We start from the raw sequence: 25,267 nt of genomic DNA, 5'->3' as shown, positions 1-25,267 counted from the left end.
AAGAAATAACTGTCTTTGTTCACAGATGACAAGATTGTCTACATAGAATATACCCCCAATATCTATTAAAATAAACAGACAAAAACCTCCTGAACTAATAAATGATTATAGCAAGGTTTCAGCATACAATGTTAATATACAAAAATCTATCGCGTTCCTACTTACCAGCAATGGACAACTGGAATTTGAAATAAAAAACACAACGTTTACATTAGCACCAAAACAAACAACAACAAAAAAAACCTTAAGTATAAATCTAACCCAAAAAAGTACAAGATGGATAAGAGGAAAACTACAATACTCTGATTAAAGAAATCAAGGAAAACCTAAATAAATGAATAGATATTCCATGTTCACAGATAGGAAGACTCAATGTTGTTAAAATGTCGGTTCATCCCACATTGATCTGTAGATTCAATGCAATCCAGTCAAAATCCCAGCAAACTATTTTGTGGGTATCAACAAACTGATTTAAAGTTTACGTGGAAAGGCAAAAAAAAAAAAAGAAAATCCGACACAATATTGAAGGAGAAGAATAAAATTGGAGACTGACAGTACTCGACTTCAAGACTTAATTTAAAGTTACAGTAATGAAGACAGTGTGGTATTGATGAAAGAATAGACAAATAGATCAACAGAACAGAATAGAGGGCCCGTAAAAAGACCTGCACAAATATAGTCAACTGTTCTTTGACAAAGGAGCAAGTCAATTCAATGGAGAAAGGATAGTGTTTTCAACAAATGATGCTAGAACAACTGGACATACAGATACACAAAAAAGGATCTAGACACAAACCTCACAATTATCACATAAAAGTTCTAGAAGATGATATAGAAGAAAACCTGGGTGACTTTTGGCTTGGCGATGATGTTTTACATACAACATCAAAGACAGTATTCATGAAAGAAACAATTGGTAAGGTTGATTTCTTTTTTTGGTTGCACTGCATCTTAGTTGAGGCAGGCGGGCTCTTTAGTTGCGGCTCGCCAGCTCCTTAGTTGTGGCATGCGAACTCTTAGTTGTGGCACGCATGTGGGATCTAGTTCCCGGACCAGGGATCGAACCCGGGCCCCCTGCATTGGGAGCGCAGAGTCTTAACCACTGTGCCACCAGGGAAGTCCCAGTAAGGTGGATTTCATTACAATTCAAAACTTCTGCTCTGTGAAAGACACTATTAAGAGAATGAAAGGATAAGCCAAAGACTGAGAGAGACTATTTGCAAAACACATAACTTATAGAGGACTTGTATCCAAAATATATAAAGAACTCTTAAAACTCAACAACAACAGAAGCCAAATAATCCAATTTAAAAATGGGCCAAAGACCTGAATAGATGCCTCAGCAAAAAAGACATACAGATGGCAAATAAGCGTATAAAAGGATGTTCAACATCCTATGCCATCAGGGAAATGCAAATTAAAACAACGAGACACACTACACACCTGCTACAACGGCTAAAGCCCAAAACACTGACAACACCAGATGCTGGTAAGAATGTGGAGTAACAGGAACTCTCATTCATTGCTTGTAGGAATGCAAACTAGTGCAGCCACTTTGGAAAACAGCGTGGCAGCTTCTCACAAAGCTAAACAGTCTCATCAGATACAGCAGTCTCCCTGGTATTTACCCAAAGGAGCTGACAACTTACGTCCACACAAAAACCTGCACACGAATGTTTACAGCAGCTTTATTCATAATTGCCAATTTTTGTGCACAACTGTGGTACATCCCAACTCTGGAATGTTATTATTCAGCACTAAAAAGAAATGAGCTGTCAAGCCATGAAAAGACAGGGAGGAACCTTATGCTATTTCTAAATAAATGAAGGAAACCAGTCTCAAAAGGCTACAGACTGTGTGATTACGTACACACTGTATGATATGACATTTTGGAAAGGGCGAAACTGTAGAAATAGTAGAAAGATTAGTGGTTGCCAGGGATGGGGTTGGGGGAAGGGGGGACAAATAAACAAAGCACATAGGGTTTTTAGGGCAGTGAACCTATTCTGTGTGATACTGTAATGGTGGCTATATGACATATGCATTGTCAAAACTCACAGAATGTACAACCCCAAGAGTGAACCCTGATGTAACTTATGGTCTTTAATAGTGTATCAATATTGGTACATCAGTTGTAACAATGTACCACATTAACGCAAGATGTTAATAATAGGGGAAACCGTGTGCAGGGGAGAGAGGGTATACGGGAAGTCTCTGTACTATCCCCTATTTTCTGTAAACATAAAACTACTCGCAAAAATGAAGTATATTAATTTTTTTTAAAAGGAGATGAAATTTTTTTCAGACATACAAAAGCTAGAAGCAGCAGCAGACCCACACAACATGTGTCAACAACAAATCAGCCCTTGCCATGGGCACTTGCCAGCTGCCTCTACAAAGATTAAATCATGTGCTGCTCCTGTAGCTGCAGCTGCTGACTTTCAACACCCCCTGAAAGGAGCTCAGGGTGGAGAGCAGAGATGAGGGACTCTGTGCTCCGGGAAAAAGTGGCAGAACAGGTCTTCAGATAGTTAGATATTTCCAGGAGCCATTCTTAAGAGCCCACTTCTTGTATCTCCTCGTATCTAGAAAAGCACTAAAATCCTTCACGGTGACGTCTGTTCCTCGTGACTAGCAGAAACCTTCTGCCAAAAGATATGTGTTTGACGGCATGTGCTCCCCCTTCGCCAAAATCACATCTATACTGACCTTCCCCCCACCTCTTTGGAGCGGTTTCTCAGAGCTGTCTGGGATACTGTCTCCCGGGCTGCAGTCCTCATTTTGCCCCAAATAAAACTTAACTCGCAACTCTCACGTTGTGCATTTTTTTAAGTTGACACATGAAATGATAAAGTGAGTTTTTCATGCAGAAAGCAAACAATAACAGATGGAAATACAGATCTACACAAAAGAATGAAGAGCCCTGGAAGTGCTAACTGTGTGGGTAAATATATAAGATTATTTTTTAGTGTGCCTCGGTCCTGGACAAGACGTCACTTCTCACTTTACCTACTTCAGTGCTGTTTTTACTATGGACAAGAATTGCCTTTGCAATTACAGTAACTAAAACATGCCTCCCCCACCCCACCCCACCCCCAGCCCCGCTTCCAACGTCTCCTCCAACTGAGGGGGAAGGGCTCACGTCCACTCTCCGCATCTGGGGCCTCGGAGTGAGATTACTGCCCACAGACGCATCAGACTCCACTGGGGGGGGTCAAGGAGGGGGCCTCAGAGCAAGTGAATGCTGTTACACCTGGACCTTCTCTCCTGCCTCTGGCCATCTGTGAAGTGAGGCAGGACGGATCGCATCCCAAGGCCAGGCCATAGCAATGACGAGACCCGATATTGACCACAAGGCGTCGCCGCTGCACTGTTGTGTTGAGAGCGTCCAAACTAGGTCATCTGCAAAGAGAAAAAAGTTTGTTCTTCTTCATTTTAAGCCATTCGTAGCCCTTTGTGGTGGAATTAGCCACAGTTTCAGACATGAGTTGAGGCTTCTCTGCTATTTGTACTATGTTTGATGTTGATCTGGAAATATTGGTGAACTCAAATGTATTCATATAAGTAAAATGACCGGGAAGGGATTCTGAAGAATAACTTCTCATCTTAAAACAAACCACCTTAATGAAAGGTTAGCAATGCCCGGGCTCAGGAATCTTCAATGATTACTTTTATGTGTCCACTTGACTAGGTTATGGTGCCCAGATACTTGGTCAAATACCAGTTAGGTGCTGCCGTGAGGGTATCTTTTAAACGTGGTTCACATTTACATCAGTAAACTTTGAATAAAGCGATCACCCATCAGAATGGAGGGCCTCAGCCATGCAGCTGAGGAGATCCCACTCACCACCCTCTCACTGCCACCCACCTCCAGACGTCAGGTCTTCTGGGTCTCCAGGCTGTTGGCCTGCCCTACAGGTTGCAGACTTGCCCCCCACATTGTGTGAGCCAGTTCCTGGAAATAAACCACTCTCCATACATAGATATAGATGTACGGGTATAGACAGATACACATGACATGGATATAGATACGGATACGGATATAGCTAATAGATATAGATACGGATACGGATATAGATACGGATACGGATACAGATACGGATATAGATACAGCTGATATAGGTATCTCCTCTTGGTTCTGCTTCTCTGGAGAACCCTGGCTAATACAGGGTCCTGACCCAGAAGTGGTAGCAAATCAGGGCCCAGAGGTCTGTCTACAGGACACCTGGGGCGGAAGCACCCTGAGGTGCTGATACCCGCACTTCTTAGTGTGCCGTTCCCAGGATTCGAGGGGCCCCTCCCCCTTAGCCAGCTCTCACTGTGTTTTATGACTTATGAGAGGGAAAGCTTGAGGGGACAGCGTGAGCGGGTAGCAGCCTTAGAGACATGGGGCCAGCCTGGGAAGAGCAAACTCCAGAACCTCTGGCTGCAGCTGTCAGTGGACAAGACCAGTTGCTAGTGCAGGTGGCAGCAGCAGTCGTATTGACCCTGCGGGCGCCAGGTGGGTGGCAGTTAGACTCTGCAGACAGGAGTGCCCTGGGGGGCGCCTGCAAACCCAGGGCTTAGCTGGCAGCTGTGCTCAGACATCAGGCGTCTGGTGACCCACGAGGGGCAGATCTTGGAGCCAGGAGTGATGGCTGGTGCTGCTGGGGGGTGCAAGAAGGAGAGGCGGCTAGAGGGGGTCCCCAGAGCGTCAGGGGTGGCATGTGGCCCGGGGCCTGCGCTCCCGCTCGCTCCCTCCCACTCTCCTTCAGCAGCATGTGCCATGGACCCCTTTACAGAGAAGGAAACTGAGGCACAGAGGCTGGAAGAGTCCTGCTCAAGGTTCCCAGGTATGAGACGGGCCTGGACTCAAACAAGAGAGCTGACACCTGTGCTAACGTATCAGAAACCAGGAGCGCCCGTGAGGGGCATCTCGGCATACTCCTAACTCATGTCCATGTGCTGCCCCTCACCACTGTCCAGACGTACTTCCTGGGCCCTCCTCCAACCCTACAAATCCCCCACCCTGCTGAGCATGAGTTCTGTGCTTGGCTGCCCACGGCCACACCAGTCTGACCCTCAGCCTCCGCCAGAGCAGCATGGGGGCTCCGGGTGACACTCCACTTAAAGGGTTTAGGTGACTGAACAATGTTTGAAGACCGCCAGTCCCGACACAGGGCTCCAACGTGCAGGGCAGCAGCAGCATCCCCTCCCCCACACCACTGGCCACCCAGAGGCACATAAACCTGTTGGGGGTACCCTAGGGCCCCTCTAGCATGAGTGCGGGCTGGGTGTGGATGGCCCCTGGGGCAGAGCTCTGTGGATGGGGGGGTGAGCCTTGAGGCCTGGAGCACATCACCACCACTGTGAACCCCTCTCACAGATGCCTCTGAGCTGGCTTCCCAGGGACATGCGATGGCAGGGGTGGGGTGTCCAGATGTCTCAGGGCAGCCTGCTCCCCACTGCAGTGCACGCACTTGTCTCAGCGTGTCTGCCCCCTGAACTGATGAGGAAACTGCCACAGAGGGTCGACCTGCCCAGGGCCTGGGCCGCTCTGAGTGCTGTGTTCACAGGACACGTGGGGACCGTGAGCTGGGAAGTATCCCTGCTGCACTAAAGAATTTGGGGTGGGCTGTGGACCAGGGAAAGAACCCCTCTGAACATGCACACATGATTTCTCAATTTAAAGTTGTCTGGACTCTAAAAGGCCCCTAGACTCAGCACTTTAAGAAGGAAACACGTTTGAGGGTCTGGTCGTGATCCCAGCCCCCACCTTGGCAGGAATCACGTGGGACAGACCTTCCCCCACCCAGGGTCAGCACAGGGGATGAGGCCAGGAGGCCGCTGTAACCTCTGGGAACAGCATGAATGTGGAGGGGCCTCCAGGGAGGGTACAGTGTCAAGGTGGCTCCGGAATGATCAGGAAGGTTCTGGAAAACGTGGTCCAGGGCAAGGACCATGTCTTACTCCTCTCTGCCTCTGACTGAAAATGTGTGCATCGGAGGAGACCGCCTTTAGGCGTCCAGAGAAGACATCTTGGACAAGCCTGGCCGCCCTTGAGGGAAACCCATGGCTACCCCAGTGACAGTGAATCCTCACCGGACAACAACTGGAGAGGGGCCACTCTGACAGCAGGTCTGGCCTGCCTGGTGGCTGCCACCACCCCCAGCTCACAGTGAAGGAGGAGCCTCTCCAGGAGGCTCCAGAAAGAGGAGATCAGAACATGTGGCTGGTCCGTCCTCCTCCCGTCGGACGGCATGGACTGTGAACCTGGCAGTAAAGCTGAGAAGGGAATCTCCTGGGCCTGGTGGCCCCAGACCCCTGACGTCCAGGTGGGGCCCCTGCAGCTACGTCAACCTCTTTGTCCAAGACACAGAGGCCAGCTTCCACCTGGCTCCTCCCACACTGCAGTGGGGCAGTGTACCTTGGGCCACACTACAGACAAGCTGATCTGCAAAGAGCCTTCTCATTCTGGAAAAAAAAAGACCCCGTCTGTAGTTAGCCCGAGGTGAAGGGAGACAAATACTTTCTCTTTGTGGCCCCTCTGTCATGTTTTAAAGCAAAGTTATTTATGAATCAGAAGCACTGATTGCTTTTCTCTCAGAGCTTAGCACCCTGGGAGGAGGGACCAGAGCTCCTCTGGAGTTCACCGTGCAGCCACCTGTCGGGGAGGGTTAGGCTCAGGGTCTCTCCCTTGACGGTCCAAGCAGGTCTGGGGACTTCTTAACTCCTGGGGCTCCTGCCAGGCGTGGCTCCCTCCTAGCTGAGGTGTCCAGGGGCACAACTGGATCCTCCTAATTCAGAGCCAGGGCCCTGGGCCCACCTCCTGCCCCATGCAGCCACCCCTCTCCCCACTCTGGCCTGATCTAGGGGGCACCCTGCTCTGCCTTCCTGTGGCAGGTGGGACATCCAAGTGGAGACCCAGAAGGTGCTAGAACTGGGAAAGGCAGGCCTGGGGACAGTGTGGGCGTTCCCTGCACGTGGCACACTCTTGTAGGGATGGTGAGAAAGGGAGGGGAGAGGCCAGGAGGAGACCCAGGGCAGCTTCTGCGGGGCGCAAGGGGGACAGGCTGGAGGAGGGCACAGAGGGGAGGGATGAGGGAGCCATCAAAGGCGCTGGAAGGGTAGAGGCCAGGCTTCAGTGGCCCACACACCCTACACCAGACGGGACAGGGAGAGGGGCAAGGCTAGCAGGGGCGGGGTCTGGGGGGCAGAAGGGACCGCAGGGGCCTGTCCCTAGGGTCAGCTGCCAGCACTGGTGGTGTGCCCACAATCGTGGGTCCCCTGGCACCCCTATGTTTTAACCTGACGGGCACCTGGCTGAGGTGGGGGCTGGGCTTCTCTCGGAGAAGCCACCTCCTATTTCAAGGAGGAGCAAAGAGAAAGGCAGCGTCATGACACCTGCAGACCCGTATGGCAAGGTGTGGCCCCGTATCGCCCAGTGTTAGGAAACCCTCCACACCCACAGCTGTAACAGCCTCTACGGAGCCATGAGCCTTAGGGGTGCAGTGGTCAAGGGGAAAGTCTCTCCTGCAATCGTGGGGTGGCCTCAACACAGGCTCCACACACAGCCCGATGCTCACCCACTTGGGGCGTTACCTGTGGGTCCAGGTAAGGAGGGCAGGTGGACACGCCTATCTACGTTGGCACCCTCTCAAAACCTGGCTAAAGTGACAGTTTTTAAGGTATAAACTGGCAGGCAACAAACACGTGAAAGGATGCTCAACGTCACTAATCATTGGAGACATGCAAATCAAAACCGCAGTGAGGTATCACCTCACACCAGTCAGAATGGCCATCATCAAAAAATCTACAAACAATAAATGCTGCAGAGGGTGTGGAGAAAAGGGAGCACTCTTGCACTGCTGGTGGGAATGGGAATTGATACAGCCACTATGGAGAACAGTATGGAGGTTCCTTAAAAAACTACAAATAGAGCTACCATATGGCTCAGCAATCCCACTACTGGGCATCTACCCTGAGAAAACCGTAATTCAAAGAGTCATGTACCACGATGTTCATTGCAACACTATTTACAATAGCCAGGACATGGAAGTCCAAGCTATTAGGATGGACAACCTAAGTGTCCATCAACAGATGAATGGATAAAGAAGATGTGGCACATACATACAATGGAATATTACTCAGCCATAAAAAGAAACGAAATTGAGCTATTTGCAGTGAGGTGGATGGACCTAGAGTCTGTCATACAGAGTGAAGTAAGTCAGAAAGAGAAAGACAAATACCGCATGCTAACACATATATATGGAATCAAAAAATATATATGGTTCTGAAGAACCTAGGGGCAGGACAGGAATAAAGACGCAGACGTAGAGGATGGACTTGAGGACACGGGGAGGGGGAAGGGTAAGATGGGACGAAGTGAGAGTGTGGCCTGTGCTTATATATACTACCAAATGTAAAACAGATAGCTAGTGGGAAGGAGCCGCATAGCACAGGGAGATCAGCTCGGCGCTCTGTGATCACCTAGAGGGGTGGGATAGGGAGGGTGGGAGAGAGACTCAAGAGGGAGGGGATATGGGGACATATGTCTATGTATAGCTGATTCACTTTGTTATACAGCAGCAACTAACACACCAGTGTAAAGCAATTATACTCCAATAAAGATGTTTTTTAAAAAAAAGGTATAAACTGGCAGGAATGGGAAGATGGAAGAGGAGACAACAATGTGATTCCGAAGGCAGAAAAGACACCAATATGTAGCGGACGACTTAGCAGACCCCAAACCCGAATTATAGCTAGAGTGTGGGAAGCTCAGAACCAAGGCCATCCGCACCTCAGAACCCGGGTACCTGGCAGATTCAGGTGATGCTGGAGAGGGAAGAAAGGGCCTGTAACCAAGGTGGCTGGTGGCAAGTGTCTCTGAGAGCTGGGGAACGCTCCCCTCCCTCAGGATAAAGCCTTGAGTTTTATTCTCTGCAGGGTGTAAAAGAAGGGTCTGCCGGCTGGGAGAGGAGGCCTGGCTGTGGATGAGGTCCCCACCCCAAAAATAAATCCTAAGAGAGCATATGCCAATGACACCAAGACCCTCCCCCAACCCTGGACCCCAGGAGGCTGGTGGCTGAGGCAGACCCTCCAAGCAGGAGGTGGGATCAGCTTTTTGGGGGGTGAACAGCTAATGTCATCATCAGACTGTGGGACCATACAACCTTCTAGCACCACGGTGCTGCTGCATCTGCTTGAAGCCAGAGGGGCTGCCGTGGACCCTCTGCCCACAGCATCACACGCAGACACCAGCAGGTAGGTGCAGAGCCCCATTCAAGCCCAGGTCTGCTGACACCACAGCGGACAAAGCCCCAGAAGCCCAGGGTATCATCGCGGATGGAAGCCAAGAGATACCGAGGACCCAGAAGCCCGAGGCCAGGCTGCCTAGGACCTCCCAGAATCCTGCAGCCGGAGAACAGCTTGGAAAGCCTACAGGTCTTACAGGAGCAAAGCAGCCTCCTCAGTGCTGTGGTTCTTCAACGCCAGGGTCCTACACGCCAGCATCCGTGCCCACGGTGCTACCTCTCCAGGAAGCCCCCTCTCCTCCAATCCACCTGCCACATCCAGCACACGGCCTCTGAGAGGTCTTCCGAGATCCCACGCTCCAGGGGCACGCCCTTGGCCCACCCGGCCAGCCGTGGGCCTGAGCAGCCCTGAGGGCAAGGCTGAGTCCATCTTTGCTGGAGCCCAGGCCCAGGGCCAGTCCAGGGCTGCTTTGGAGCTGACCTCTCCCCAGGCTGTCCTTTCGCTGTGGCCCACCTGTCCCCCAACTATGCATACAGGACTTCACTGAGATGTGGCTCGTGGAGGGAGCCTCTGGCCCGCCCCTGCGCCCGCCCTCCACAGCCCCTCTGTCCCCCCACATCTGTGCACTCACCTGCTCTGGACGCTGACCTCTGGGGCCCTCTTCCCAGCCGTGTTGTCTTCGTTGTTTTTTGGACCAACCAGGTTCTGCAGAGCCCACAGGCAGAGCTTACCGCGACGAAGCCAGCTGGAGACCTGCGTGGCAAGTGCGCCGGCACCCAACCGTCACCTCCACGGGCACCAGCGCTTCTCACGTTGCCGGAGCCCTTGGAAATCTGCGCTGAGGCCGTGCCGTGTGGCGCTGGGGAGAGGTTCTGGCTGAACTGGTGCCAGGTCGGGGTGCGGTAAGCTGGGTCCCCCGAAGCACAACGTTTCAGAGTCAGGAGGCTAAGAGGCCCGCTAAACCCTCGGCAGGGAGCGGCAAAGCCCGGGGAGAGGGTGGGAGCAGGGTGTCACGCGTGGGACGGACACGGCCCTTCACCCGTTCTTCCGCAGTCCTGGCCTCTGCTCGTCTCCTGCCAACTCTCACGCCTCCAGAACGCTGTCACCCCAGCATCTGCGTGCTGACACAGATGAGCACCAACCCGGACCACAGGTTCCCTGTGCCCCCCCGGGGAGCCCCTCCTCAAGGCTGCACAGGTTCCACGCACTGTCACATGCTCTGGTCCCCACAGCCAGCAGCTGAGGCCCTCTAGACCCTCAACCGTCCAGCTGGGACAGGTCTTGGAAGTGAGGCCCAGCATTCCTAAGACTCTCCCTTCGTTCTCAATTCGGGCGGGAGCTCCAGTTTGCCCTCAAGGGCCAGATTCCCAGTGGGGTCAAAGTGTGTTGACAGTTCAGGCTGAATGTGACCAGAAGCCCCAAACCTAAGTCCTACCTGGGAGAGCCCCGCCTGACACAAAAGGGTAAAGCAGTGAGGAGCCACTACAGCCATTGCCGCCTTCAGGTATGGCTGAATCCAGGAGCTCTGTCTGCCTCCCCCTCCCACCTCCACCTTTCTCTCTCCCCTCCCAGCTCTGCCTCCCTCCTAAATGTCCAAACTCCCTCCTCTGCAGATGGCTCTCTCCTGCAGCCAGGAGAGGGGGCCTTGGGCAGCCCCCATTTCACACCCCCAGTCTAGCCACCCCAGCAGGAAGACTGCTTCTGACCCTAAGAGAAAACTCTGATTTACACATGCAGGTCTGTGACTCAAACCTTGGGGGGGAGGGCGGTTCCACAAAGGAGATGTGGGTTCCACGTGTAGCATCAAGGAGAGCCCACCCACCACCCACTCCCCAGGAAGGTGACCCCTAGAGCTCTCGGGACAGAGACGGCACCCTCACCAGACACAGCTCCCACTCGCAGTCAGAGTGGACTTTTATTAGGAAATCACCCTGCAGACACACTGAGAAGTGCTGTGCTGTGGGTTCAACGTTTCCTGAGGAAGGAGAATCACAGTATCAGAGCTGTCAGAGGGACGGGAGCCTAGGGCGGGCAGCTGCTCAGGGAGGCCTGCGGCCAGCACCCCTCACAGCGACAGGACTCACATCAAGAACCGGCACACAGACGCGACACAAGAAACACGCCAGAGCACACACATCTGCACTACGCTTAAATAAACAATAAATACAGAATTCCATTTGCTGTCGTCCGTGCCTGAAACAAAAGGAGCCAAAAGGGATGAAGAAAACCAAAAAGTCGTTCTTTCCATTGGACCGAGGGGGAAATATCCCCAAATTATCAAAATTCCTGTTACAAAATACTTTTTTAAAATTCCATTATTAAAAGAATAAATAACAAAATATATAAAAAATAACTCAGTTGCATTAAAATCATAACTAGAAGTTATAGCAAGATTTTTTGTGTGGCCTATCTCATAGTGAAATCGTTAATTTTGCTTTGATTTCATTTATTTCCTTCTCGTGTGTCCTAGTGTGGGATCTAGGTAAAATAGTATAAAATTAATAAATAAAAATGTTAAATAAATAGCAAACGTTAACATAAGAGGTTGTGAATATAAATACTTACATTTTGACAAAATTAAATAATTTACAGAATAATTAAACTAACTACTTTCTTATTTCTTCCAGGAAGTGCAATTTCTCTACTTTTAAATACTAACTTGGAATCGCAGTCACAGCTGATTTGGACTCTATTTACACGTTAGGAACATTGTGTTTTTAACACATTAAATCAAAATTTACCTTCTTTCGAATCTCGAATGGATCTAAAAAGAAGTGACACCTTGGTGCTCTCTAGTTAGGAACTTATCCCCTGACCTCGCTGACACTGTCCCCGCCTCAGTAAAGCTCGCCATGACCCGGGTGGCGGGCGGGTCACGGGCCACGTGGGCACACAGAGAGCCAGAGGCCCCGGCCTCGACCCCAACATGGGCCTAAAGGCCACAGCCTCGAGGGAGCCAAGCCCTGAGCACAGGGTCTGCAGGCCCGGCCGGGGGTGCTTCCACGCGGAGCTGGCGCTGTCTTTCAGGGGGTCCCGGGCCAGCGTCCTCGAGGCCTACTCCTAACCTACCCTCTGGAACGCTGTTCTCTTCCACCCTTAACGTAAAAACTGAATTAAAGGACAACAGGAAACACACTTGCCACGCGGCCTCACCGCGCAGGCGCACTGGCCGCTCCCGCTGACTCATCACACGCACCACCGCCCGGCCGGGCTGCCCTCTCGGCCTTGACAGACAAAGGAGTACTGTGGTTGCAGCTCCAAAACTTCCCTGAGAACCTGGTCCTTGAGTTTCCCCTGGAGACTTCGAGCTTTCAGAAGCAAAAATAAATCACTTTGTAATACTTCACGCCCCGCACTCGCGTGGAGAGGTCAAGGCCTCCGGCCCGGCGAGCGCATCGCATCGAGGGAGACACGGATTTCCAGGCACCCCTCTGGGTAAACCCCCCGAGGCCGCCCTGGGCTGCCAACTAGAAGTCACTGTGAGTTGGGACTCTCCACTGGGAGGGCAGGGCAAGGGAGGTAAAAGATGGAGGCAAGTCGGGGTACCCCCGGTGCCCCGGATCAGCACGAGGGCTCCTCACACGAGGAGGACTAGACCTGGATGCCCCTCACGGCCTGCTTGATGCTCTCGAGGAGGTCCTTGTTCTCGGGGTTCTGGTAGCACTCCTGGTTGGAGTACATGTCGGTGAGGGTGCTTACATAGGCATCAAAATTCTGTTCGCATATTGGCTCCTAGAGAACAGAACCAGGTTAGCGAGGCCCATCTGTGCAGGGGGCCCCAGGGTTTCCAGAAGCAAGGGAAATCGATGTGGGAAATCTCGGACCCACACGCCCACGCCACCAGAGACAAGCCCACGGACCCACCACGGGCGGCACTCGGGCTGAGACAACCACGGCCCAGGCTGCTCAGGGTGCCACAGCCACCATGGCCAGCTGTCTGCCCAGGCAGAACCCCCAGCTCAGGGCCCTTCCAGCGAGACCCCAGAGGCAGAGGGGCGCCCGCCCTCCCAAGAGCCCGAGGACGTGGCTGCCACGGGGCCGCCGCTACCTACCATGTGCGGAAGGCGGATGTTGGCAAGACTTTGGATGAGGGCTTGGCTCAGGCCGGACAGCTCCAGGAACAGGGCTTCGTTCTGCTCCTCGATGAGCCTGTTCTCCTCCTCGATGCTCTTCAGGCTCCTCTCCATGGACGAGATCTGCGCCAGACAGAGACGGGAGCTGCCTTCCGACGCATCCCCCGGGAGCGCACGGGGCGTGCCCGCTGGGCCACGCCTCACGTCCCTCTGCGAGAGGGTGAGGAGGCAGAGGCCCTGCCGCAAGTGGGGGCTGGCAGCACCCTGGTCCCTGGGTGGAGGAGGGGATGCAGTGACTGGGCCAGGGCGGGGGGTGCCACGGCTTTATGTGCCCCACGGGGTGGAGAGGAGCACAGACTGAGGCACCTGGGCTCAAGTCCCAGCTGCTACCAGCTTCCTGTTCTTCCTCTCTGGTAGGGACACTGTACACACCTTGTGGGACGTCCACCTGCCTTTGGGTTTCCCCCACCAGAAAGACCAACCAAGTGCCTTATTAAAGCTGTGAAGGTGGGCTTCCCTGGTGGCACAGTGGTTGAGAGTCTGCCTGCCGAAGCTGGTGGACGCGGGTTCGTACCCCGGTCCGGGAGGATCCCGCATGCCGCGGAGCGGCTGGGCCCGTGAGCCATGGCCGCTGAGCCTGCGCGTCCGGAGCCTGTGCTCCACGGCGGGAGAGGCCACAACAGTGGGACCCGCGTACAGCAAAAAAAAAAAAAAAAAGTAAAGCTGTGAAGGCAAGCAAAGCAGGCCGCTGCAGCTCTCTGCGACTCACGGCGGAACCAGCACGCCAGAGAGCATCCTGGGATTTCTGGCACAAACACTTCTCCTTCTCACGGCGGAACCAGCACACCAGAGAGCATCCTGGGATTTCTGGCACAAACACTTCTCCTTCTCACGGCGGAACCAGCACGCCAGAGAGCATCCTGGGATTTCTGGCACAAACACTTCTCCTTCTCACGGCGGAACCAGCACGCCAGAGAGCATCCTGGGATTTCTGGCACAAACACTTCTCCTTCTCTGGACCCAGCAGGGCACTAGGAGGGAGCCGGGAAGTTCTCCCAGGGGCTCTAAGGGCTCCACATGGAGCAGCAGAGCACGGTGATGACAGGGCTCATGGCCATGGGCGTCTCGCCTGCTCTAGGTGCCACAGGCACACATGAGTCTCAGGGCGAGCAGAACCCTGTGCAGAGGGTCACCACCCCGTGGGGAAGGTGGGAGAGAAGCCAACCCCGGGGCCTGGCCCAGAGGAGACACGCTTGGGAGGGCAGCCCCCAGCCTCGCTGCATCTCAAAGGAGCCTCAGGCAGAGGCAACCTCATGCTGTGTGTGTGACGCACCGAGCCATCCCTCAGGGGCAGGATGGCGAGCCGCCGTTCAGGAGGCCACGGCTCTGCGACCTGCGGCTGGGAAGCATCACTCTCTCACCGCCTAGTGACAAGCCTTTGGCTTTAAAAACGTTTTGAGGAGAGGTCCGGAGCCTGCCTTCTCTGCCTGAGCCCTCCTGCGGAGCACACAACTCAAAACTCCCTGGACGGGAAAGGGGATCCAAGTCCTTCCAAAAGGACGATAGTGAATAATCTGTCTATAAATGGGTGGGCATTGGCAAGTAAAGAGAAATCAGAGGTGCTTGCCAAGGGTGCTGACACTGGGAGATCCCTTGGACTTTGAGAAGGAAAGGAGCAGGGAGGTATGGGGGGGACAGCCACCCAGTGGGGTGTCTCGGTCCCCAGAGACAGCCCCTGCACCCCTTCTCTGCTTCCACTGCCTGTGAACGTGGAGAAGACGCTGCACAGCAGGACAAAACTCCCTCCAGGTCCTCATGGGCTGATGCTCTTTTTACACCAGTTCCTGGGTAACGGGAGGTCAGCGTAGAGGCCCGTCTGCCAGGGGAAGGAGGGGCGGCACAAGTCACGTGGACTCCAACATCTCACACCTCCCATCCACCCCCTCTGCCCTCCAGCTCCGCAGGGCCAGGTCACCTCCTTGTCCTCGGGGACGTGGCTGTGCGCGGCCTCCCCTTCTGTGCCCCTAGCTCTGCTCCGGCCCCCACTCAGCAGCCAACGGAAGGGCATGGTCTTCTTTTCAAAACAGACCATCACCGTTCTTTGTAGGGTTTTGTTCTTGTTTTTTTCTGGTTGCAAATGTTCGATTTGGGGAAATCAGAGAGGTAGGATGCAGACACCTAAAGTAACGTGTAACCCTGTCCCTCAGCACAGCAGTTCTTTCTGGGTCGGACACCGTGCTCACCGCTTTCCTCATAGAAATGCATTCACCTTACAACAAATGAACGCAGTAGGTTCTCTTATTATCTCCACGCTACCTGGGAGGACATCCAGGTACGGATCAGATGAGAGCCTCACAAGGTCACAGAGGTGGTTTGTGGCAGCGCTGGGCTGGAACCCAGCACCAGCCGGGCTCTGAGGACCCACACTGGGGTTCTGCTCCTACTAACCAACGGGACCAACAGCCACCAGCACCTCGGGACTCCTGACGCCGCTGAGCAGAGCACGCGCTGAGCAGAAGCTGGACAAGGCGCTGGGCTCCCCGCACACTCCCCAGAAGAGGAGGCCGAGGACGGGAAGGACATCCTTGGGTTGGAGGGCGGGGCGGGGGCAGGCAGGCAGCACCACCCACCTGGGACTGCAGCTGCACCATGGCGGCCTCCATCTCGGAGTTGGACTCGTTCAGGTCGCGAATCTCCTGGTTCAGCTGCTTGATCTCCTCGTCGCTGTCCAGCACTGCCCCAGAGAGAAACCTCAGTCGCGGCTCTCGCAAGTGGGGCTCAGCCGAGGCCTGATTTCTAATGGACCCAGGGACCCCCTTCCCAAGCAGAAGCCCTGGCTCATGGCCCACATCTCAGGCTGGGAAAGGTGGCCTTCAGGACTAGTAGACGTGTGTCAGCTGTTTGCCTCCTGGCCCTGGGTCTTGGTGGGAAAATAGACGCATCTGGGGCGTTAATTGCTGAGATAAAAATGGAAGTTTTTCCAATGGCGCCGATTTCCTCAGCTTCCCTCTTCACTGAGCCTGAGTGAGTTCACAGGCCCACACTATGGCTTCCAGCGCGGCCAGCAGGGCTCACCAGCCCCCAGGTTAGAGCCGCAACGACCACGCGAGGGCACAGGGCAGCCAGAGGCTCTGAGCCCAGGTCAGGAGGGCCGGCGGCTCAGCTCAAGAGCTCTGTCCCCACCGCGACTCGCTCCAGGGCGGCTTTGCTTCCCGACCCACTTCTCGCCAGTGCCACCCGCCCACTCTGGCCGCAAAGACCACGTGCAGGGGCTGCAGGAGGGCAGCCTTACCATCACTCGTCTTGAATTTCGTGCCGAGAACCTCATCCCCTGAGACTTTTCCCTTCTTTCCAGCGAAGGTCGCTCTGGGACAGCCGGACAAGCTGGAAGCAAAGGTCACACGTGAAAAGCCAGGGCAAGCTCACGCACCACGGGCCAGTCTGAGGTCACATGTCACAGCGAGAGCTGGCGGCCTGGTGGGATCCTGTCTGGAATGTCGTCGCTCATCCCCGGTGCCCCTCGCTCCCGACTCCAGCCCCCAGGCTCCCTCAGTCCTCAGCAGCCCAGGCCATTCCCAGCTCAAGCCACTGCCCTGAAGTCTTGTTCCTCGGACGGCTCGGGGCAAGCACCACACCACCTTTTCAGAAAGGACCTCCTACCCGCTTCCTGCTGCTATCTCCCCGCAGTGTGTACCATCCTTCACCAAACTAGGTATTTAACTTATGTGCTGGTTTGCAGGGGGGCTGGTGTCCTCTTGTTCTCCAGAGACTGATACTTGATGGACTTTCAGTAATGGCTTGTGGAATGAATGGGCTAGCAGTTCGGGTCTTGCTTTTTCCTCAAGAAACTACCATTTACACCTGAGCCCTGGTCTGGCCCTCCCTGGGAGCCTTGCCCACAGCCCCGCAGCTGGGGCCCTCCTGGGTGATGCAGGGGCAGGGAGGCTGGGATAGTCACCTCCTGTGGGTGAGGAAGCTGCCGTTGGCATGGCCGGAGCCGTCGCAGCCCGGGGTGGGGCAGGTGGGCCCCTCGTTCTTCAGGGGCTTCCAGGAGGAGGATGAGCCATTGAGGGAGCCCTCTTTCTGCCTTCGGGCGGCCAGAGGGCAGCCCGACGCACTTCTGTGAGAGGCGTATTTGCCGCTGATGTGACCAAGCCCCACACAGCCTGGAACTGGGCACCTGGGCACAAAAAGGTCAGAGGTGAGCCCCAGGCGCCGGAGCCCAGAGACACCCCCCCCAGGCCAGACCCTAAGACACGCCAGGGTCTCCTGGACGAACTCCAGGCCTTGGAGCAAGAGAAGCACAGGAAGCACAGGAGGCCCGGGGCCTCCCCAGCACAGGGCTCGCGCTCCCCCCGCAGCACAGGGCTCGCGCTCCCTCCCCAGCACAGGGCTCGCGCTCCCCCCACTAGCCTTGGTCTCATATCCCCAGCACAGGGCTCGCGCTCCACCCCCAGCTCAGGGCTCGCGCTCCCCTCCCCAGCACAGGGCTCGTGCTCCCCCCCCAGAACAGGGCTCGTGCTCCCTCCCCAGCGCAGGGCTCGCGCTCCCTCCCCAGCACAGGGCTCGCGCTCCCCCCCCCAGCACAGGGCTCGCGCTCCCCCCCCCCCCCCCCCCGGCACAGGGCTCGCGCTCCCTCCCCAGCACAGGGCTCGTGCTCCCCCTACGAGCCTTGGCCTCACATCCCCAGCACAGGGCTCGCGCTCCCTCCCCAGCACAGGGCTCGCGCTCCCCCCCAGCACAGGGCTCGTGCTCCCCCACACACACCCCGCTAGCCTTGGCCTCACATCCCCTGCACAGCTGTGGGGTCAGCAGCCACCTTCTTGCCCCGACCCCCAGCAGCAGTGACCCCTGGGGCCTGGGGCTGGCTCTTGGTGGCCTCAGGTCCGGCATCATTTCTGCGTCAGCCCAGAGGCCACTTGCTGGGAGCTTGCCCTGAGCACTGGCCGCTTGTCACTGCTTTCTATAGGCCACAGACCCAGCAAGCCCAGAGGACCCAGTTCACAGAGAGCTCGCTGGGGTACAGACACGCCACAGGCAGGAAGCCCCCGGGAGGTGGCAGGGCTGGGGGACAGCGTGCTGCCTCGTGGCCCGCACACTCGGACTCATCTCACAGGCGCCCTCCTCGGCCGGGCCCATCCTCATACGTCCCCTTCTCAGCTCTCACCCCTTTCTCACTCATCCCAGCCACGTGGGCCCTAACGTGGGCTGTCCACCAAGCTGGCCCAAGGTCACCTTCGCCGCCGATCCAGAGCGGAGTCACTGCCAGGGGCCCCTGCAGGGGACTTGGGGACGTTCCCTTCTATGTCCACCGCCAAGCCTGGACACCTCCCAACTGTGGGGTCCCAGGGGGACCACTGGGCACTGGGCCCGGCCGTCTGAGGTACCTGAGGTACCTGACGTTACAAGATCAAGAGGCCAAGTGAGAGTCACCAGCTGAATCTAAGCGCTTCTCTCCCGCTCTCCCTGCGAAACCCTTGTCTTCTCAGGAGGGGCTGCTGGGGTTTCCCAGCAACTGCCCTCGTGGTGAGTGGCTCAGATATGTCAACGGTGACTCTGCGAGTCTTTCCCTCCACACCCCAGGTCCAAATCTTCAGAGCTGCCAGGTGACCTCATGTTAAGACGTGTGGCACACCCAGGGGACCCCCGGTCAGAGGCACATCTCTTTGGTCAGGTGCCAGGGCGGCCGGGGGCAGCCGAGGCCTCTCCACGGGCAATGGATGTGCAGCTCCCGCCCCGCCACGCTGGAACCTCCACAGACTTTCCTTCTTCTTTTTTTATTGGGGTACAGCTGTTTTACCATGTTGTGTTAAGTTTCCACTGTACAGCGAGCGAAGCGGAGCTCCCTGTGCTATAGAGCAGGTCCTCGTTAGTTATCTGTTTTACACATATTAGCGCGTATGTGTCAATCCCAGTCTCCCAAGTCATCCCCCCCACCGCCTCCACAGACTGTCTAGGTCAGTTACTCAGTCGTGGCCAAAGGGATTTACTGCAACGTGCTGACCGACTCAAACGCTGCAGACACGAGACGCCCAGGAGGGAGCTCTTCCTCTACGGGTCCCTCCGCAGCCACGCCAGTGCCGGCCGACCAAGTCACGCCACGCAGCGGGGCCTGGCGCACCGACTGAGGTGTCTGCGGCCACCTGCCCTTGTCTAAGATGCTCGTCACTTACAAATACGGTTAGTCTATGGCTAGGGAGGAGATCCTACAAAACGGAGGTGCTAAGTGGGCGGCCCCCTCTCCTTGCCATGGAGCCCTTAGAAACTCCATCCATCCTGTAAATGGTGAACTGTTTCTACAAGTCACATTCTCCGCTTGGCTGCAGAATCTTGCTGTTTGTTTGTAAAGCAAAGTTGACAGCACATCAGGGAAAGGAAAACCGCTTTTCCCCGTTAACCTGAAAAACGCTGATCTTGACTCTCATCGCTTGCAAATGCAGCACAAGTCATTTATCATCCCTACCAGCAGGATCCTTGCTAAACCCGTAACAGCGATGCGTCTGTACGATCGCAGGCAAATGCCTAGGTTCTCGGAAGAAAAAATATTCTTTCTCCACCCTCTCATTTAGTAGGCAGCATTCACAATACCAACAACCATGGATTTTGCGTTTTCGATTTAGCATTCATTACAGTCTTACTGTGTAAATTAAATAAACAAGCCACTGCCTTATTAGGCCCCTCCTCTGTGGCCAAGCAGATGTTTGGGTGGCCAAGCAGCTGGGGTGAGCTCCCGGGAGGAGCAACGGAACCTCGGGCCAGGTTGATCCCCTCCACAGAGGTGAGCGTCTAGCTGTTCCTGACAGTCAGGGCAGACCTGCTTCCCGTGCAACTGCGCGCCCTGCCCCAGCCAAGCCACCAGGCAGCCAGAGCCCTTCCCTTCCAGCCCTCACCCGCCTGGGGGCACCCGCTGCCTGCTCTACCTGGCGTCAGCTCTGAAAGTCCTGGGCAAGTTGGGTGCTGGGTCACCCTGTTTGCACCTGTGGCACAGCCTTGCCCCCACCTGCCAGTGGGGAGCTCGGGGGGTCCCTCCCGGAAGGATCAGTTTTCAGCGATACCAGCCCCCACCAGGCGAGTCAGGGTCTGGGTCAGGGTTCATGACATGTCAGGCACCCCCAGTGAGAAGGTCCGTAGAGGGTTTCAGGCACTCCGATCACTTAAGGCCCAGGATGTCCTCTCTCCTCCCCACAGGACTGTTGAGGTCCCAGTTCAAGGTGACCCTCCCAGGCTCCCTCACTGCGCGTCAGCTCCCTTCAGAGGTGTGGGAGCGCGCACACGTGGTTCAGAGACTTGCTGTCTTTCTAACCACCCTCTCCTCCTCGACTCTTTGCACCTGACCTTTCCCACCAGGCCAGGAGCCGTGCAGACCGCAATGCCCGTTAGTGCCTGGCCCTGAGGGTTGCCAGGCCCTGAGGTCCACGCCCAGGTGCCCAGGTGCGTGGGCAGCAGGGCACTCTGCCTCTCCCGGCCCGTCAAACGCCGCAAACCCGAGAAGCCCAGACAGGAGCCCGCGCACGCACACGGGTGCGTGTGCACACGGCTCCCGCCTGCAAGGTGTCCCCGTGCACAGTGCGAGCACGTCTGTAAAAGTGGGCATTGTCACAGCTATATTAATGCAAACAGAATCTAGAAGGAGCTTTCAAAATTATAAAAATACCGGAAAACCCCAAGTCTGCACGGCAGCCAAGAGGGCGGCAGGGCCCGGACTCACTTCATCAGCTCAGGGTCTTCCTTGTCATCCTTTGCGGGTGTAGCCTTGGCTCCGCTTTTCTTGGCACGAGGGCAGCCTGACAAGCTGGTTTTGAAAGAGGAAACAATGCCACAGTGGTCCAAGGACCGCAAAGCCTCACACCCCCCTGCCTCACCCCTCCCCTTAAGCCCTGTGACAGCAGCCCCGGCGGCCCCGGCAGCGGGGCCACGTGCAGGAGGCGGCACCGTGAGCCCCAGCTCTGGTCAGAGAGTGCCCTGGTCAGGCTCTGGGAACACTGGCAGTTCCCACGAAAGGGACGAAACCGTCTCTGGATGCAGCAACGTTAATGTCTTACTTGGAGCCTGGAACTTCGTCTGAGGAGGAAACTGTCCCCACCCGCTCCGGCCTGGCACCCAGGGCACGGCAGGCTCACCTCCGGTGCGATGCGTAGTTCCCCGTTATGTGGCCGGAGCCGTCGCAGCCGGGTGTGGGGCACCTGCGGAGGAGAGCGGAGCTGGGACCAGAGCCGCGGAAGTCACTTGGCCACAGAAGACGCCTCTGTACTCAGCCCCCTACAAGTCGTCTACCCACTAAGGTCTCACAGATGGCCACGTGTGTCCCGGCCGGCCTGCTGCCACGACCTCCGGGCCTCGGAGCCTGGCCACCCACGCTCCCCAAGGGGGCCCCGGGGGGCGGAGAGGAGAGCACGTTTCCACTGCGGGATGATGGGCTCCTGACTCAGCCTCCTGCAGAGGACCAGGCTGGACTAGAAGGTTCCAGAACACATGTGGGCCTTTAAACAAGCGCTCAGGATGCAAACGTCACACCTAGGACCGGTTCATCCTCCTTGAGCTTGCTGGAGGAAGACGGCCTATTCCCACCAGGGCTGCCACCGTCGTGAGCACGAACAGACGGCACTGAGCCCCTGAGACGTGCCACCCCCAGGAGCGGCGACGTCGGGGCGTGAGTCCTACTTGGTGAGCGCCGAGTTCACACGGGCGCGGGCTTTCGAGGGATGGCTGGCACCGGCCGAGGGGAGGGAGGGGAGGAACAAAGCACAGAAGCCCAGCTGGGTGCACCCCAAGTGCTTGACGAATGTATCACCTAGAAGGTAAGACTTCCCCTCTGATACACCAGCTTGGGTTTTCTTATTTTTTCCCTGAATGTCCACTGAAGAAAAATGAATCCGTTCCTGCTGGCGTCAGTGGGCAAAGCACCCGATCCTGCAGGTGGGTCCTCAGGAGGCCTCGTCCGGGGTGGATCTGCCGCCTGTGCCGTGTCCCTCGTGAGGGCGTGGTTTCGCCCAATGGACCCGGCAGGACCTCGGTGCTTGCATCGGGAGAGGCTGGCACTCACTGGCTGCTTATCTGCCATTCCTGGCTCCATCCTCACGAGGAGAGAGAACTGTGGAGCCAAGGCCATTCCTCAGCACAAACGTGGGCCCAGAAGGACAGAGGGCCGAGCGCCAGCGGGGCAGGACACGGGCGGCCCGTCAATCAACAGAGGGCTCCCTCGCGCCCAGGCTCCGGCAGCCGTCAGCGGGCGACACTGCCCGCCCATCTCAGGCTGGCACACCAACACGGGGGGGCTAGATGCCCAGGAGCCTCCTTCCTGGCCCCTCTCTTCACCCCTGCCCCAAGTGCCACACACCAGCGCCTCCCTGGCCTGGCAGCCGGCCAACGGGTCAATCTCCCTCCTGTCGGGCTTTGGGGTAACTCAGACCCCACTGAGGTTGGGACACCTCCCGCCCATCACGTGTGGTCACATTCCAGCCCCCACATCTGGGGCAAAGAGGTTTTTGTGTTTTAACGGAAACCACCCACCACCTCTGTCCAGGTAAGCATCACCCTTTTCAAATGAACCCCAGCTGCTGGGACCTCCTGCTCTGATACTCTGCGTCTCTGCGTGGCCCGCGGTCCCAGGGCGCCAGCTGCTCAGAAAGGCCCTCCGGGCCGCACGGAGGGTACCAGGGTGTCCCTCACATGGCTCTCTGCGCTGAGGCCCGGGCCTTGTGACACCCTCTGGAAGGACACTGCTGCTCCCTCCTGGTCCTTCGCAGCTTCGGAACACACAAGCTGGGCGCTGCAGGCAGTGGCCAGGACGGCGGGTCCACGGCAGTCCCAGGCCTCTGTGGCCATAAGCACAGCTCTGGTCTGTGGGTGACACCCCTGCGAGTTGCAGCCTCTGGTGGTGCCTGTGAGTGGGTCTCAGGTCTGGGGGAGGCGACTCAGCGAGAACATGCACGTTGGGGCCCTCCAGGAAGGCGGCGCAGCCCCACCCTCCTTGCTGGCCTGATGTAACGGCTTTTCCCCAAGAGTCCTGTCCGAGAGAGGATGACGTCACATGGCTGGAAAAGCAGGTGTGTGCTCTGGGCGCCAGTAGCGTCGGCCACTCTTATGGCCCCGGGTAACCCCAGGGCCAGCTCCAGGAACCCTCCCACCTTCTGTTCTGAGTGCGTTGTCTGGGCAAGACGAAGAATCCATGCCGCTTGGTGCACAGCAGACGTCACCCCACCCCCAGCCCTGTCCCGTGGCCGGGGCGGGGTGGCGGGGGGCTGTCCCCCACCCCGTGCAGAGCTCCCCCATGACGCCCTTGCAGGCTGTGTGGCTGCACTCTGAGCGCCCACACATGAAGTGGGCTGCGCAGCCCAAGGCAGCCGAGTCCCCAGCTCCTGACCACACTGGGCACGTGGATGGGAAGAACAAACACCCTTGGGATTTGATTAAAACACAGAAAACACGTCGTCTGCAACTGTCACTGCAAACCAGGTGTTGATGGGGGCCACCAAAAAAGACTCATTTGCAAGGCACAGGTGCCTTTGCCCCCGTGGACAGGTCACCTTCAGCTGGCACTGCCACGAGGCTGAGCAGGGTGCCAAACCCCCACCGAGCGGGGGAAGGAGACAGGAGCATGGGGGAGCCAGGCCACACCCACACTGCGGCCCGCGAGAAGCACGGAGCACGCTCCACGGAAGGAGCCCTGCGGGAGAGAAGCGCGCCGGAGGGAGTTAGGGAGTGATTTGCTTTCACACGAGGAAAACCTTCCATCGCTAACTTCCAGACAAGTTTGGGTTACAGCTCTTCACAGGCTCTCAGTCTTAGAAGGGCACTGACCCTCCCTGTCGGCCACATTTCTGGACCCAGACCGAGTCTGCGTGTTCCTTCCAGGAGCCCTGACTAACGGCTCTGCAGGAAAAGGGCTACTGAGGGTGTGTGGTCACTTCTAGAATTCCACCACCACCCAGGCAGGCCTTCAAACTGGAAAACCATGAAAACTGATCAGTTAGAAAAGCAAGTCGAATTGGAAAAGATAATAGGAGAAAGGATCACGAGAAAGATGGTGAAAGAAGAGAGGAAGGAAAGCGGGAAGAGGACGGTGGGGAAGAGTGCGTCGAACCTACAGGACTGAGGGCCTCACTGCCTTTCTGGGGCTGGACACGGGGTGAGTGAGCACACGTGTGAAGCTGCCATGATGAGCTGAGCCTCAGAACATGCAGGTGTCAAAGCCGCTAGTTCCCAGAAAGACGCTTCTGGCCATGACCCCTGCCCAGCCTTGCCTGCGGGAACGGAAGGCCCCACAGGTCAAAGAGGCAACGCCACGCTTCTCCCGGCTGCTAGGACCAGACAGGCTCCCCGGAGCCACAGAAATGAGGCCGGCAGGACCGGACCCTCTGAGAGAGCTGGAGCTTCCTGCCCCGTTTCCGAGTCAGCTCAGGTCGCCAGAAGCCTGCGGCAACCGTGGTTCCTCACCTTAGAGGCACCAGAGCCCCAGTTCCTCTCTGGCCTCAGACGGGGATGGGCCGGGGAAACCCGGCCTGGATTCCGACCCCCAGCACAGAGGCCCAAGGGCGGTAGGAACCCCCTGAACAGGGGGCGACCTGAGGGGCCAAGAGGGGGCCCTCCTTCCACAACCTCGGCTCAGCCTGGAAACCCAGAGCCAGCGCCTTGTGGCTTAGGGCTTAGCTCAGCTCAAGGCATGAAACCAAAGGCAATCAATCACAGCCCCGGGTCCAGCCCCGCAAGGACGCTGAGAGCCGGAAACCTCTGGGTCCTTGCTCCTTGCTTGAACAAGACCATCAAGGAGAGCGGCTGGTGCCACAGGGCGGCCCTGCCCAGACGTCAGGGGCAGGGGGAGCAGAGACAGGGCACAGCCAAAGAAGGGGTGAGCACGGAGGAGAGGCGTGGGGGCGAGGGCACGAGGGGCCAAGACGGAAGCAGCTGGAAGGGGCTGCATGAGGAGGGAAGCGCACAGAGTTTCCGCTGCTGTCACCAGC

At 56.4% G+C, this 25,267-nt stretch overlaps 2 protein-coding genes across 14 annotated transcripts in view; both read right to left on the bottom strand.

Annotated features, from left to right (window-relative positions):
- Nucleotides 1-3,390, bottom strand: part of PCMTD2 (protein-L-isoaspartate (D-aspartate) O-methyltransferase domain containing 2) — a 30,057-nt gene extending 26,667 nt beyond the window's left edge. For all 7 annotated transcript variants that reach the window (XR_010935545.1, XR_010935546.1, XM_067708835.1 and 4 more), the window contains exon 1: nucleotides 3,254-3,390. Coding sequence is in view for 5 of the 7 variants with exons in the window: in XM_067708835.1 (XP_067564936.1) it covers nucleotides 3,254-3,325 (72 nt within the window). In the remaining 2 variants the exon portion in view is untranslated. The remainder of the gene's footprint in view (nucleotides 1-3,253) is intronic.
- Nucleotides 927-25,267, bottom strand: part of MYT1 (myelin transcription factor 1) — a 106,593-nt gene continuing 82,252 nt past the window's right edge. For all 7 annotated transcript variants that reach the window (XM_067708834.1, XM_067708828.1, XM_067708830.1 and 4 more), the window contains 7 exons: nucleotides 21,428-21,490; nucleotides 21,016-21,099; nucleotides 17,266-17,487; nucleotides 16,600-16,691; nucleotides 15,938-16,041; nucleotides 13,287-13,430; nucleotides 927-12,966 (listed from right to left, as the gene is read on the bottom strand). In XM_067708834.1, coding sequence (XP_067564935.1) covers nucleotides 12,826-12,966; nucleotides 13,287-13,430; nucleotides 15,938-16,041; nucleotides 16,600-16,691; nucleotides 17,266-17,487; nucleotides 21,016-21,099; nucleotides 21,428-21,490 — 850 coding nt within the window. In that variant the 3' untranslated portion in view covers nucleotides 927-12,825. The remainder of the gene's footprint in view (nucleotides 12,967-13,286; nucleotides 13,431-15,937; nucleotides 16,042-16,599; nucleotides 16,692-17,265; nucleotides 17,488-21,015; nucleotides 21,100-21,427; nucleotides 21,491-25,267) is intronic.

Source organism: Pseudorca crassidens, chromosome 15, assembly GCF_039906515.1.
Source record: "Pseudorca crassidens isolate mPseCra1 chromosome 15, mPseCra1.hap1, whole genome shotgun sequence".
Lineage (NCBI taxonomy): Eukaryota > Metazoa > Chordata > Mammalia > Artiodactyla > Delphinidae > Pseudorca > Pseudorca crassidens.
Note: the sequence above shows the minus strand (reverse complement) of the source record. Positions and strands in the feature narration are given on the sequence as shown.